At 29.3% G+C, this 13816-nt stretch overlaps 1 protein-coding gene across 5 annotated transcripts in view; it reads left to right on the top strand.

Annotated features, from left to right (window-relative positions):
- LOC129968914 (phosphatidate phosphatase LPIN1-like) overlaps positions 1-13816 on the top strand; it is a 114465-nt gene that overhangs the window by 80148 nt on the left and 20501 nt on the right. The window contains exons 1-5 of one of the 5 annotated variants that reach the window (XM_056083294.1): positions 4579-4775; positions 9755-9965; positions 10289-10387; positions 11288-12000; positions 13381-13589. In XM_056083294.1, the coding sequence (XP_055939269.1) occupies positions 9786-9965; positions 10289-10387; positions 11288-12000; positions 13381-13589 (1201 nt within the window). In that variant the 5' untranslated portion in view covers positions 4579-4775; positions 9755-9785. Of the gene's footprint in view, positions 1-4578; positions 4776-9530; positions 9669-9754; positions 9966-10288; positions 10388-11287; positions 12001-13380; positions 13590-13816 lie in introns of those variants that run through there. The other 4 variants (XM_056083286.1, XM_056083259.1, XM_056083275.1 and 1 more) reach the window with 4 other exon arrangements.

Genomic DNA, 13816 nt, shown 5'->3' with positions numbered 1-13816 from the left:
CGCAATTCATTTTGCTTTTACAAAATTGTTTCCTCTAGGAGCCCGCCTCTGGACCTGACATAATCGCGATCTCTAAATCTGGTAACTATGCGTTTCATACTACCTGGAACGGGGACTTCCCGTTTTTAATCAAAGTGTTTTTGCTTCGATCCAACTTCTGCTGCGTATTTGGCCGTTTCCTTTGTAGAAAGAGGATGAGGTTAATCAACGTCTGTTTAATAAAATGGTGTTTTCCAAGCTTGTGATTTCATGGAAATTTATCTTCACTTCACTTGTAATAAAAATGAATACAGTTAAATACATTGATTAAATTATTATTATATTTAATATCGAAGAATATGGCAGTTGCACGTTCTATTCATGTTTCTGCAGTCCTGTAATAAATCAGTGTTCCTGCAGTCCCGTGATATGATTTAACTAGTTATAGGTAGCAATAATTTACATTATCTAGATTTTGTTGAAATTTTTGAAATAAGCACGATTTCATTAACTGTTTTTGTTCCATACTATTTATTATAGATTAATAAGAAACATCTTACTGCCTTAATTCTTGAGAGCCTAAAATTATTCTAGGCCGTTCAGAATCATGACCGACAGTTTAAAAATTCCAAGTGTAACTTATGAATTTAATTTATCAAAACAAATATCCCGTTTAAATATATTTAGCTTGATTATGAAAATGTTCCATTGAAGAAACATGAGAACTATTCTGTGATGTATTTCATAATTTTGAAATGTGGTCAGATAACGAGGATAATACTTGAGTTGGCATTCTAATTGGCCAGACATCCATGCCGCATCAGCTGAAGGACATATGATATATGACGCCAAATGTAACTTACACTAGGCCACATGCACTGCAAATCCTTAACGGAATCAAGTTTCATGTCAGGAGTCTTTCTGCCCATATTTGAATATGAAGTGAATTCTTTTAAATCGTTTAAATTATAATTACTTATTAAGTGAGTCGTCCTTACATTTCACAAATTTGTTTATGAGAATTAAATTTTTATTTTTCCTTAATTTTTTTTTTTTCTACAGCCAGTTATTTTGGAATTTCATTTCATACTTTACTGATTATTTCTTTGGTAATGTTTGTTTATTTTACTTGTTAGTTATGAATAACAGTGAGGTTGCTGGATTTCGTCATCTGAAAAAGATTTGTTAAATTGATGCTGTAAATGAAAGAAAGATTTATTAGATGTTGCAAGAAATAATCACTCTGTAAAAGATCTCGTGGTGGTTCTTACTCTACATTTTAAAATTTTTTTGACATCAGATAAATTATGAGTGAACATCTTTTGTAGTCAAAATTCAAAGAAAATCAAAAGTTGCAATAAAATGATTTATTATCTGAAATATAAAATTTTTATATATATATATCGGGTATTGTCATGTATTTGAAGATATTGAAATTTATCTTCATGTCAGCTTTAAGAATATTATTTCATGTGCTAAATATACAGATTTTGAAAATAATGTTTGAAAATTTTCAATTCAAGATTGTTTTTTTAATTTATAACATTTGTCTAGGCGTTTTAACGTGATAGATGATTTTATATTTTTGCCCATTTTAAAAATTTCTGATTTGATTATTGAATATTATTTATACAAAATTTATTGCCACCAATTGGACTTATCCTTTATGAAGTATTTGTGAAATCAAACTGTTTAAAAAAAGATATGTGATAGCAGCAAAAGATTGAGATAAATATTTACATTACTTATCAAAGATAAATTAATTTTAGGAGGCTGATGCCATACTCTCTTTACAAATTGGATGAAAACTGTCTGCATTTTTGTTAACATGGCTTTTAGGAATCGTTAGCAGAGCTTATATTTCTAACAGATGAGCGCATTTTTGTGAAGCAGAAAATTAATAAACAGAAAGCGAGTCACAGAATAATATTGTAATATGTTGTGTTGAGCTCGGTACTTTTTAAATTTTTCTTACTCCTCATTATTGATAAGATATATCAGTAATGACTTAAGATATAAGTCATATTATTGCGAAGCAAAACGCATTTAACCTCGCAGCTTTTGATTCACGCCCCTCTCTAAATTTATCAAAATAGACTCGTCGCATATCACGCAATTCTTATGTCACATTCACCAACTCATAAGAGCTGGGTCATACCATTAAAATATTGCATTGTATAATGCATAAATTGGCGGTATATTTGCAAATAAAAATTGTTCTTCAGAGAGTCATTGCATTCATCCAATAAATTTTATTTTACATAGGTGAGAGCAATATGTGAATTAATTAAATTTCATCTTAAATATTTTAAAGTAATGCCTTTAGTGCGATCATTCATGGTTTAAAGAGTATGATTAAATCAAAAATACCAAATATGCACTATCTAAATCTACCGATTTTCAGAATTTGCCTTGTCGGCGTTTGTTAAAATTGTTAAACCAACTGAAATATTTTAGTTACGAATTGAATTAAAATCTATATTTAGTGTTTTAAATTAGACACAATTATTTATCATAAGACTAAAATAATTTCAGGCTCACTTATGAAAGAGGTTATAAAAGTATAGAACTCGTGTAACAGAAGGTTTAAGTAAAAATTAAAATGGATATGATACTGTAATATAAAAACAGTATCATTATTTGGGTGTGGTCCGGTTATTGCATCACATTATTATTATTATTTCCCCGTATCTTCTTTCAATAATATATGTACATAAATACAATATAAGAAGCATGTTAGATGTTGGATTTCAAACATTTATCTTCCAGTTACTCGCTAATATGAGAATCATTGTCATCCGATCGCAATCGAAAATGAAGAGGTTCGTCATAAAATAACCTTCGCGTTGTTAATTTATAAACAAATAAAATAAAATAAAATTAAAAAACAAACAAAGTATGTTAACCTAACTAACTAAACATAACTAAGAAAATAATTTCTTTTCCTTTTTATAATTCTTTTTAAAATCTTTTTTTTTTTTTCTTCTTTAGATTCATTCTATTGGTAATGCAAATAGAAAAACGACAAAACATCTTAATTTGACTCTCACCTTAAAAAGCTTGATTGAAATTTTAACTAATGGGTGTGGGTTTTTTAAATGTTTACTAATAAAAGTACCCAATGTTGTGAAAAATTGTAGATATTGGGCAAGGCCATAAACACCAGGAGTGTTCTTATTTTTTATCTTTACACCCAAGAGATGTTTGGTTCGCTGTTTAGTAAAGAAAACGGTACTTGTGTATTAATTGCTTGCCATTGGCGAGCAGTAAATACGACTTTTGGCGTGAATCTAGCATTTTCACTGGATCTAACATGCGATCATTGGCGATTATTTTCTGACAAAGATACCAGAAAATCGAATATGTGTTTTTGATGCGTTTTTTCGGACATTTTGAAACCAAAATTTAACATAGAACTACAAATATTGTTACAAGCTCACGTACGTGATTTCATTTATTTAAGTCATCACATTTTTGAGTTATTACGCTTACATGCACGAGAAAGTGCAAACCAACAAATGGTCAACTTCTTAACGGATTTGGTTTCAAATTCGATACATAACTACACTTTAATGATGAATCTGTGTACCACGTTTTATCCATAAAGCTCTTTTCGTTTTATAGTTATTGTGTTCATTTGTAATCGGACTGTCGTACAGATGGACCTTCTCTGATTGGATTTCGTTCAAATTTCAAAAATCTACAAATTTCGTATAAAGATCATATACCAAATTTCATTCATCTATCTTAAAATGTTATTCAGTTATCGTATTCACAAATGGGCAGACATAATTCCAAAAATGTATTTTTTAGATCCAGAGAGGTCTGAAACGAGGTGATTCGTCAAAATCTTGAGTTGGAATTTTTTAATAATTACAATATTTTCTTTTTATTGTATACTTCTATACAGTAAAAATCTGTATAGAAGAATACAATAAACTAAAAATCTCGTCACATGAACTAATGCTCTCTTTTTCTTACTGTTCAAACTTTTATTGTTTCATTGTTAGGATATGTTCTACTGTTACTTTCATTGATTTGATCTTATTTCGAATAAAACAACGAAATGACTTTTGCCTTCACCGCTTTCAAGCAATTTCGAAAATCACGATATAGTTTCAACGCACCATTTGTTATGTGTGTGAATTATCTCACGTGATTTATGCAAAATGAGAGGATGTTATGAAGCCACTTTTATCTGAGAGAGAGAGAACTTAATAACATTCATACCCTTGAATAATCATCTGTTGTTTTTCTCAGACGATGGTGACGCTTTGTTTTTTCTACATCTCTCATCCTGAAAAGAAGTCAGAAAAAAACCCTTGTTTTCCTTCCGATCGCGAGACCCTGAAAAAGAGTCACGTTCTCTTATATTCTTATCGTTTGGCAATGAAAATACCATTCGACGCACTTGACACACAACTATTCTCTTGCTATTTTTCTTTCTCTATCATCCGATTTCCACCCGTTTTACACTGTTTTCTACTATGTAACACATCGTTTTCTACGCTCCATCCACTCGCATCAGGATGGCGCGATCCTTTGACGTCATGTGGCGCGGGCATCCTTCCTCTACTCCCATTGGCCAATCTCGTGGGTGTGCGTCTCTGCCCGCTTGACCTAAAAACTGGTGCCTGCGGAGAAAGCATCAGAAAGCTCGAGATTTGAATGGTAGTGAAGTTTGTGTGTGTGGAACTGTGCCATAATAGAAAAAATTTAGTGGATTTTTGTCGGAAGAGGAAGTGGATGGTGCCTTTCAATGGGGCCTCTGTAGCAGAACTGTCACTCAGCAATTAGTGAGTGTTTTACAGCCTATTTTTGTTCTTTTTAATGATCATTTTCCTCCTTGATTGTGTCATATTGAGATTGATTCTGAATCATTAATGAAGTTCTTTTGTGGGACATTGTGTGATTTTGCTGAACTGTCTTGACACTTTAAGATTAAAAGAAGCAAATAACAAAAAGCGTTTAATCTGTTTCAACCCGGAAAAAACATTTATTCTTATTTTAATTTCATTATTCATTGTCTGAAAACTTGAAACAGGGACTAATGTTTTTACATCATCCTGTATTTAAAGATGAAATGCTTTCTGATATATCGAAGAGTTTTACAATTCTGATGTTTATATATGAATACGGTACCAGCTAAAGCAATTTGATTACATTAAAGTACATTAATGTATGTAATTCATTTCATATTGACAATAGAACATTAACAGCTTCAAAAGCAATGATATGCATGTTTATGCATGAATGCCAATTCAATAAAATTAATATATTGCAAGGATTTTCAAGCGTTTTATTTTTATTCCTAAATAGGAATTAAAAAAATTTGCCACTCTATATATCTTACAAAAATATATGCTATGCTAAACAAAATATTAAAATGAGCGTCATTTTATTTTTCATTTAGATTTTACAGTCCTTTTGAACATAAATGTTTTGTGTAAAAATTGTTTTCTAAAATAATAGATGTACCACTGTGCAAGAAACCTTAGTATGTTACATTAATGCATGTGTTTTATTTGTTATTTATAACAGAGCTTCACAAACTTCGGAATCAACTGTATCCGAATTATAGAATAAATCTCTGATCTGTAAAAGAAATATGTTGTGTACTTCATCCTTTTTTAAAAAATAAAAAAAAATTGGGTAAAAAAAAACGGATAATGTAAGAATATTGTAAAATCACCAAAATACTATTTTTTGAAAGCAATAAATTGCCAAATAGAAATCTAATTGCATTCTGTCATTGATGTTTGGCGAGTTTTCTTCTGTTTGGGATGATTTGAGACAGATTAGCAAAAAATCTATTTTAGTTTTGCCCCAAAAGATTAATTAATTAAAACAACGAATTAATTAAAAAATGAAAAGAGAATGTGCTTTTGAAATTGCTTCATAATTTTTTTTTATAGTTGAGATTTGACGTATACAAAAATCTTATTATCATTCATAGAAGAGAATTATCAGCAGCCCCGTCTCTGATTTATCAGTTCTGTTGAAAGGAAATTTCTCTTAGTTAGGCAATCCGAGTTTTTCTTAGTTCAAAATTTCAATACAGTTTATCTGTTTCTTTCTTTCTTTTTTTTTTTTTTTTTCTGTTAAAGGAATTAAAATGACTTAGCATCTTGAAATCGTTGCTGATTTCTAGAATCTAAAGACAAGGAGAAAGGCGGATAGATTGCATTTCGAAAATAAACCTGCAATTTTTTTTTAAAAGAATGTTTTATTGTTGTTTCTAATGGATTGAATAAATGTTAAATCCTAAATGTTTATCATTATAAATTTTTAAAAACCTGTTTTAAATAATATTTCCATTAATAAATAAAACCTCGTAATTCTTTGTTTGGTGTCTTCTTTTAAGTCAGGGGGAAAAAAGTATTTTCCAATTATGAGCTAAAAATCATCAACCATGTTTTACCTATTTCTTCTTAAATTTTAATGGAAGGTTTACGAGTCAAAATAAATTTCTGTATTTGAGCATTTAATGGAATGTCATACTCACATGGCAAAGGTGTTGCACTTGCAATCTAGCATCTTACTGCGACTTATGTTGTGTTGTAGCATACAAGGAGTTAAAAAGCAAGATGCGCAATTCTTTCCAAAATAAAAATTGGCGCGGCGTACTAAACGCAAATATCACGCGCGAATTTACACCGTTGTTTTTGCTTACACAATTAGAAGAGAGTGACAAGAACACCTGCTCCCGGAAATTTAGTTTTATCCTATTACTGTCCTGTAATACCGTGTGAAGTTCCCCCCTCCCCCTTTTTAGTGTTGAATGAACAAATGAAGAGCATCTGCTGTAAGAGTTTTCGTGACATCTGTGTTCGTACATGCGATTCATTCTAACAAGGTTGGAAAATTAAGAAAAATAAAATTCATTAAGTTCGGAATGAGATATAGTATACTGGTAGTACACCTTTAGGGTTTTAATTCAGTAAAATATTAAAAAGGAATAGTCAATCAATGAAGGCCTCAAACTATCTGCATAGCTTATGCACTAATAAGTTGTCTCTGTCGTTGATAGATCAAACAACGCGAATAGGCATTCGCGTAACATCGCAAGCCAAAAGTTCGGATCTGGATAAGGTTTTCTTAAAAAAAAAATTTAAGATTAAAATAATAATTTGTAAATATTTTTATTTAATATGTGACTCATTTTTGAGAAAAAGTAAAAATTCATTCACCGAATATGTGAATTATTATAATTTTTTTTATTTTAAACTTATAATTAAAAATTAATATTTTAAACTTTATTTTCTATTAAAATTAATATTTTCAACGTATTTTTTAAATGATTGTGTACTATTTATAATTACTCCCATCAAAAAATTTTTTTGTTCATCAATTCAACAAATTTACTCTTCATTTATAAATTCCTTCATTCATCAACATTGCTTCGTGAGAAATGGAACTTGAGGATTCCGATACGATTCAGTTATTTTTAGCTAGCAAATTTTGATTATAAATCACTGCATCTCTTAATTATTATGTTGAATTAATTAAAGAACCCTATAAGACTCTCCAGTAACGGCAAAATCCGAGAAGATTTGAGATCTTTTCTTTAAATTTCTAGTATAACAGAAATTGTAGGAAGAATTTATAATTCCTGTAGAAATTTTTTGTACGGAAAGAAAATTCGAAGCATAGTGTAACTTGTATAACGACGCTCTACTGTCCTTGATCTTCATATTTCAATCCGTTGCCCAGGCCGGCGCAATTCTTGTATTATAATCTTGTGACATTCTAAGTATAAGCCCAATCCATATCCTGCGAAGTTTTAAAAATTTTTTCAGAAATTGGTTTGCAGACATTTTATTATACAATTCAATATTTGAAGTTTTATTTTGCCAATAGGTTTTAAGACTCTTCCTGGCGCAAGTGCTTTGAAAGGCATTTATTTTCTGCTCTTGTAATTTGAGTTTACTGCTTATATTTGAAACTTTCTAGAATCTTTGCATTGATCTGAATGCATTATTAATCTAAAAAATTATCAGTTTATTTTGCACTTATCTAATGCTAACTAATCTGTAATAAGAGGTTTAATCATTTTATCGAAATAAACATTCAGTCTGTTTATTTATTTATTTTTCAGTTTTTTTTTTGTTAAAAAATAGAAAACTGAAAAAAAAAAAAAAAAAAAAAGAAGACCAAAACGCACATTCTGGTACTTCTGTATCAACCGCGTCCAGCGATTAATAGCCAAAAATCGTCTGTAATAAACTATTATAATTACTGTATTGGCAATGACATGCGGTCAATTATACATAGATTAAAAATACTTAATTTATTAGAGAATATAGGAGTAAGTTTGGGGAGAATATCCCGTTGGTTATATAAACAATTGACATCCAACTCTGACAAAGTGCAGACGCATTTCGTATTCGTTATTAAGCCTTCACTAAAATCAGCATTTTTGATGGTGAGGTAATTTTTTCCCCACACTCGCAGTGCCTGTAAGAGGACATTCTGCAACACAATAAGGTCCAAAATCCAGTTTAAAGATCATAGTTCTAACAAATCAAATTATAGGAACCATATTTTGAAAGTTAAAATTTAGAATAGGATTTCTTAAAAAAGCCACTCGCAGCACCTTTCGAAATCGTGTCTCAACAAGGTTGGAAAATACATAAGAAAATGTAAATTTTGTTATTAATTTTATTGAAAATAATAGACCTTAATTTCAGATGATTTTATCAATTATTTTACCATATGAATATTAAAGAATCTGAAGTAATCTCATGCTATGAAAATATTAATTCAGAATTACTGTATGCATTTTCTTTTGGTTCTTGATTAGTCGTCTAAAATGTTCCATTTTAGAATTTTATTTTGCTGAGGACGATCAGCTTTCCAATTATTGTGTTGGTACTTACAGAGTAAATGGCATTCTGAGGAAAAAAAAAAAACTGCTTTTGAATGAAATTGAAAACCTTGCCTTTCCAAACATATTATTTTTCAGAAAATTTCTTTTCGGTCAACTCTTTCTATTAACAACAACTGCCCAAAGTTTTTTTTTTTTTTTTTTTTTGTTTCTGTGGTGTTATTTTTTTAAATACAGTTTTTAATTTAAAAACAATTCGGGTAATATAGATATTTTATTTATTTTATGCGCAGTTCTACTGTTTCTTGCTGTACATGCGGATACCTTTTATTTTAATAATGTAGTGGTTAAAATTGTCATAGTTGTGTGGAGCTATTTTAGATATAATTAAACTAAGATCATTCCCTGGGATTATTCCTTTTTCGGAATAGCTTCAAAAATCCTGTCTTGCTTATTATCAAGTTATTAATGAAAGCCCGAGCTATTTTTATATCATATTTCATTAATACGTTTTAGATGATAATTTTTTCTATCAATTTCGCTATTTATAAGAAATCACATTCTGGTTAATTCTTATCAATCAGTATTTTTCTCGTGGCGTTTTTTTTTTTCCCCGACTTTCTTTTTGCAACTCTGATGCAATTATTTTTATCGATGAAAGGATTTGTGATAAACAGCATGCATAGCGCATGCTTTCAAGATAATTTTTACTGAAGTGGGTGTGAGCAAAGTTTTCCAGACTTCATATCCATTTTAGCTGATGAAGAGAATCAACTGCTTGGCAATTCTTTCGTTGGATATCTTTTATCGATTGTTCTAAATATTCAGCGTTTAATTTCATTGTAAAAGCGCGTAAACAAATGTAATTTTTACAGTTTTCATTGACATCTGGTTGAACTTTTTGATGATTTGAATATCCTAGATGCTTAATGGATATTTCTTTTTCAGGTGCATGACAGCTTAGGTTGAATCAGTCAAGATGCTCTACATCGGCAAGTTTATTAATAATTTTAAAGACTTTTACAATGATATTAATTCGGCCACTTTGACTGGAGCAATTGATGTGATAGTGGTAAAGCAGCCAGATGGAAGCTATGTTTGCTCTCCATTCCATGTCCGATTTGGAAAAATCGGAGTGCTCCGGAGCAAAGAAAAAGTGGTATGTAGTACCATTTTTTTTTTTCTTGATGTGTGTTATTCTCAGTGTATTTCCTACATTGTTGAGGGTCCTAAAAAAGATATTTAGTGTAAGGAGAATGATATATTGAGTCAGGTTTTTATAAGCATAATTTAAAATTCTGTATTAATAAAAATCAATGACTTATTTATTATGAGTAATCCATTAACTGTGATTTCATGTTCTGTTGATTATTTATAAATTGTAATATGTAAAATGTTCTTTAGACTGTCATCAATTAATGTTTGTAATATCTTAAAAAGACCAATTTCTGTGTCATTTACTATAAAGGTTATTTTTTTTAGGTTGATATTGAAGTAAATGGAGTGCCAGTTGATATTCATATGAAGCTGGGTGAATCGGGTGAGGCGTTCTTTGTGGAAGGGGTTGATACTAATAATGAGGTATGTGCTATATTATATAAAATATAAATTGAGAATTTTTTTAACAAAACTCTTAATTTTTTTATTTTTATTTAATAATGAAGAATTAAATCAATAATGAGGAATTAAATAGCTATAATATGTTTCTGCATATTCATTGAATTTGGAATAAATTTTGCTGCAAATAAATGGTGAGTAAGAAAGTCTTTTGCTGGTGTATCATTTAATTAATTTAGTTTAAGCTGCAGATTCCAAAATTGTGATTGTGACAAGATTTTGACTGTATATGTGTCTTTCCACAGTTTGCAAAAAATCTAAAAAGAACTTGAAATTTTCATCACACCCCAACTTTATTATTATTATTTTTTTTTTTTTTGGTAAAATTATGCATAATAATGAATGGATTTTTCTTCATAAAGGCTTCCATTTTGGCTTATAAAACTTTTTTTGCAAGAAATATGTTCTGTTCATCTCTGGAAATATTGAATATACTGAGGATAAAATCAGTTATTATAAATTTAATTTTTAAAAAGTAGATTACCTTATTTAAAAATTTGGGAATTCCTAGTTTAAGTAAAAACTAATCTTTTATTCAATAAAAAATATAACCAATGTTTACATTAAAAGGAGCCTTTTAAATGATTTTTATTAGATTATTTGGTTAAAAATTAATTTTGAAAACATGTTATTGATGATAGTTATTAACATTTAAAATAATATGAAGTTTATTTACCTTTAGAAATACTTGAATAGAAGGATTTTTAATTAATATTCTTCTCCATAATTGTTAACATTAAAATCATTAGTGGTAGTAATTGTTGGTATTAAATTACATAAACTTTCATTATTATTTATTGATTTTCATTTCATGAATATGATTTTGAGAATAAAAATTATTTTAACATATATCTTTTCTTTTAGATACCGTCCTACTTGGCGACATCTCCCTTACCTGATGTTCCTGACATAGAAGCAGAAATTCAAAAAATGAAACTATCTTTAAAGGATGAAACTAGCAATGAAAATAAGATGTTATCTCCAATTATTGAATCTACCAAAAGTATTCATATTGTTTCTGAAAAAGACAAGGTGCTAATTACATCTTCTAGTCTTTCTAGTAAACAAAAAGACTGTGATATTGTCCCTAGTGATAGTGTTGTTTCTAAGAAAACTACAACTCAAATTTCTGAGACACATAAATCTCACCAAAAGATTTTGAAAGTCACAGAGGAAAGCGTTGTTTCTGAAGACATTGCAAACAGTGTGAATACAGATTCTAGTGATGAATACAAGACAAAGCGTAGACGGAGGAAAAGAGCTCCTACAAAGAAGCGAAGCAAAAATAAAGACATGAGTGTAACTAAAAACAATGGACTGAACCATGCAACTGATGTGGTTACAAAGGATTCTGAGATTGATAAACCAGAAGAAATTTTTCAGATGGATGATGATTATGTGGAAGGTGATGATGAAGGTTTTGGATCTGCAGGTGGTCTGAGCCGTTCTGTAAGTCTTCCCGTTCAATCAAAAATTGAAGATCTTTTTGATCATGAATGGACTCGTAGAAAAATGTCTACCACCTTCACTGGTGAATTTCATCCTTTTAGTGACGGGGATGTAACTCCACAATCTAGGTAACTGTATTCTTCATTGTGCATTTAAATTATTAATTACGATTTCTGTGGTAATTTTAGAAAATAATAGAAGATTTACAATTTAAGTATTTCAATTAGGTGTATTTATAACTGCCAGTCATGAAATTTACAGCTGCAGATTCTAAGTAAATGAACCTCATAAAGGGGGTGGGGTGGGAAAATGGCAACATGTGGGTATCAGTGGCATTAGCATGATATAAACAAGCATCTTTTATTTTGAAATTCGTTTTATGATATAATTTGATGTATATTATACTATTGACATTAGTTTTTTAATGAACCTGCCTTTATCGATTTTTCTTTTAATCCAGCAGTTTTGATCTGATATCTTCAGATTACTTTGAATCAGCTACTTCATATAACACCATGTTTAATAGTATTATGAAATGGTCACTAAAATGAATTATATGCTAATTTTTTTTTTGTTATACTTTCTGCAAAAACACTTAATATTGCATTGAATGAATTTTGAATTGCTCAATGCAATCTGATATTAAATTTCAGGATATAATTATTATATTTCTAATTCCTCTCTGTTATTTTATTATTTATCTTTTTACTTAATATGTTGGAATAGTTTGGACGTATTTTTTGGGAACAATGCATTTTTACCATGAAATAAATACTAAGAAAGTAGCAATAATGAGTAAATAAGCTTGTGAAAGTTGTGCATTTGGTTGTTATTTTTACTTCTAAGTTAGGGGGGGGGGAAGAGAAGAAAAAAAAAGAAGAAAGGAAGGAAATCTTGGAAGCATTTCATATTGTGTATAAAAAAAAATTTCAATTTACAAAACATTCTGGACATTTAATTTTGCTATCTTTTTCATTTGCAGTTTTTTTTGTAATGTTTTTTGCTCCATATTTAATACTCTTTTGAAATATATTTTTTCATTTTTTTCTACTTTATTTGAGGTTAAAAATGTCTAGTAATCAGGAATATAATTGGAATTAGATGCTAGTGCAAATGTACATTAAACTTAATGCTAATCCTCTCAGAAAATGAATATTATATTCAAGAGGCCAGTTATTTGAAGGAAGAAAGCTTTGATATATAGTAATGAATTAATGTTTTTACACAATATATCTGCATATAATTGCTTAATGAAATGTGATGTGTATGAAAATGAAATGTGTCTGTATGTATATTACTTTTTTATTTTATTTTGGAAGGATTGTTGTCTTTCCGGTTTTTAACTTTTCTTATTGTCTAGTAAAAACTATTTGAATGAGCCGATATATATGTCAGAGGATTTCTGCTAATGTCTGAATACTTATATTTTCAAAATCTGATTCATATATTTATAAAGCAAGATTATGATTGCCAAGGTCAAAATCTCATCTTGTGTCTTTTGTATTTAGTCCTATTGGATCCAGACCACCTAGTCCGAAATCAGACACTGAATATGAAAATCAAAAAATAGAGACTGGAAGTCCAGATTTAAATGCTCCCAGTTGGAGTTGGGGCCAACTGCCTAATGTTCCTAGAAATTTGAGTGATCCTCATCTCCAAGGTCAAGATCAATCATCCCATTTAAATGAAGAGAACAAGGATGATGATGCTTCTACTGGTACATAAGAAATTATTTATTTATTTTATATTCATAATAATTTTTAGCATAAAAATTTTGGTCAGTGTTTTGTAAATTCAAAATGGCAAAAATCATTAAATTCTTTAAAAGTTCTAATTGTTCCTCATTATGTCAAATAAGGTATAAAATTGCCAAATAATTATCTCATAGTAAATTATATATATATATATATATATATATATAATATATATAATTAAAATAAAAAC

Source organism: Argiope bruennichi, chromosome 1, assembly GCF_947563725.1.
Source record: "Argiope bruennichi chromosome 1, qqArgBrue1.1, whole genome shotgun sequence".
Classification (NCBI taxonomy): Eukaryota; Metazoa; Arthropoda; class Arachnida; order Araneae; family Araneidae; genus Argiope; species Argiope bruennichi.
Note: the sequence above shows the minus strand (reverse complement) of the source record. Positions and strands in the feature narration are given on the sequence as shown.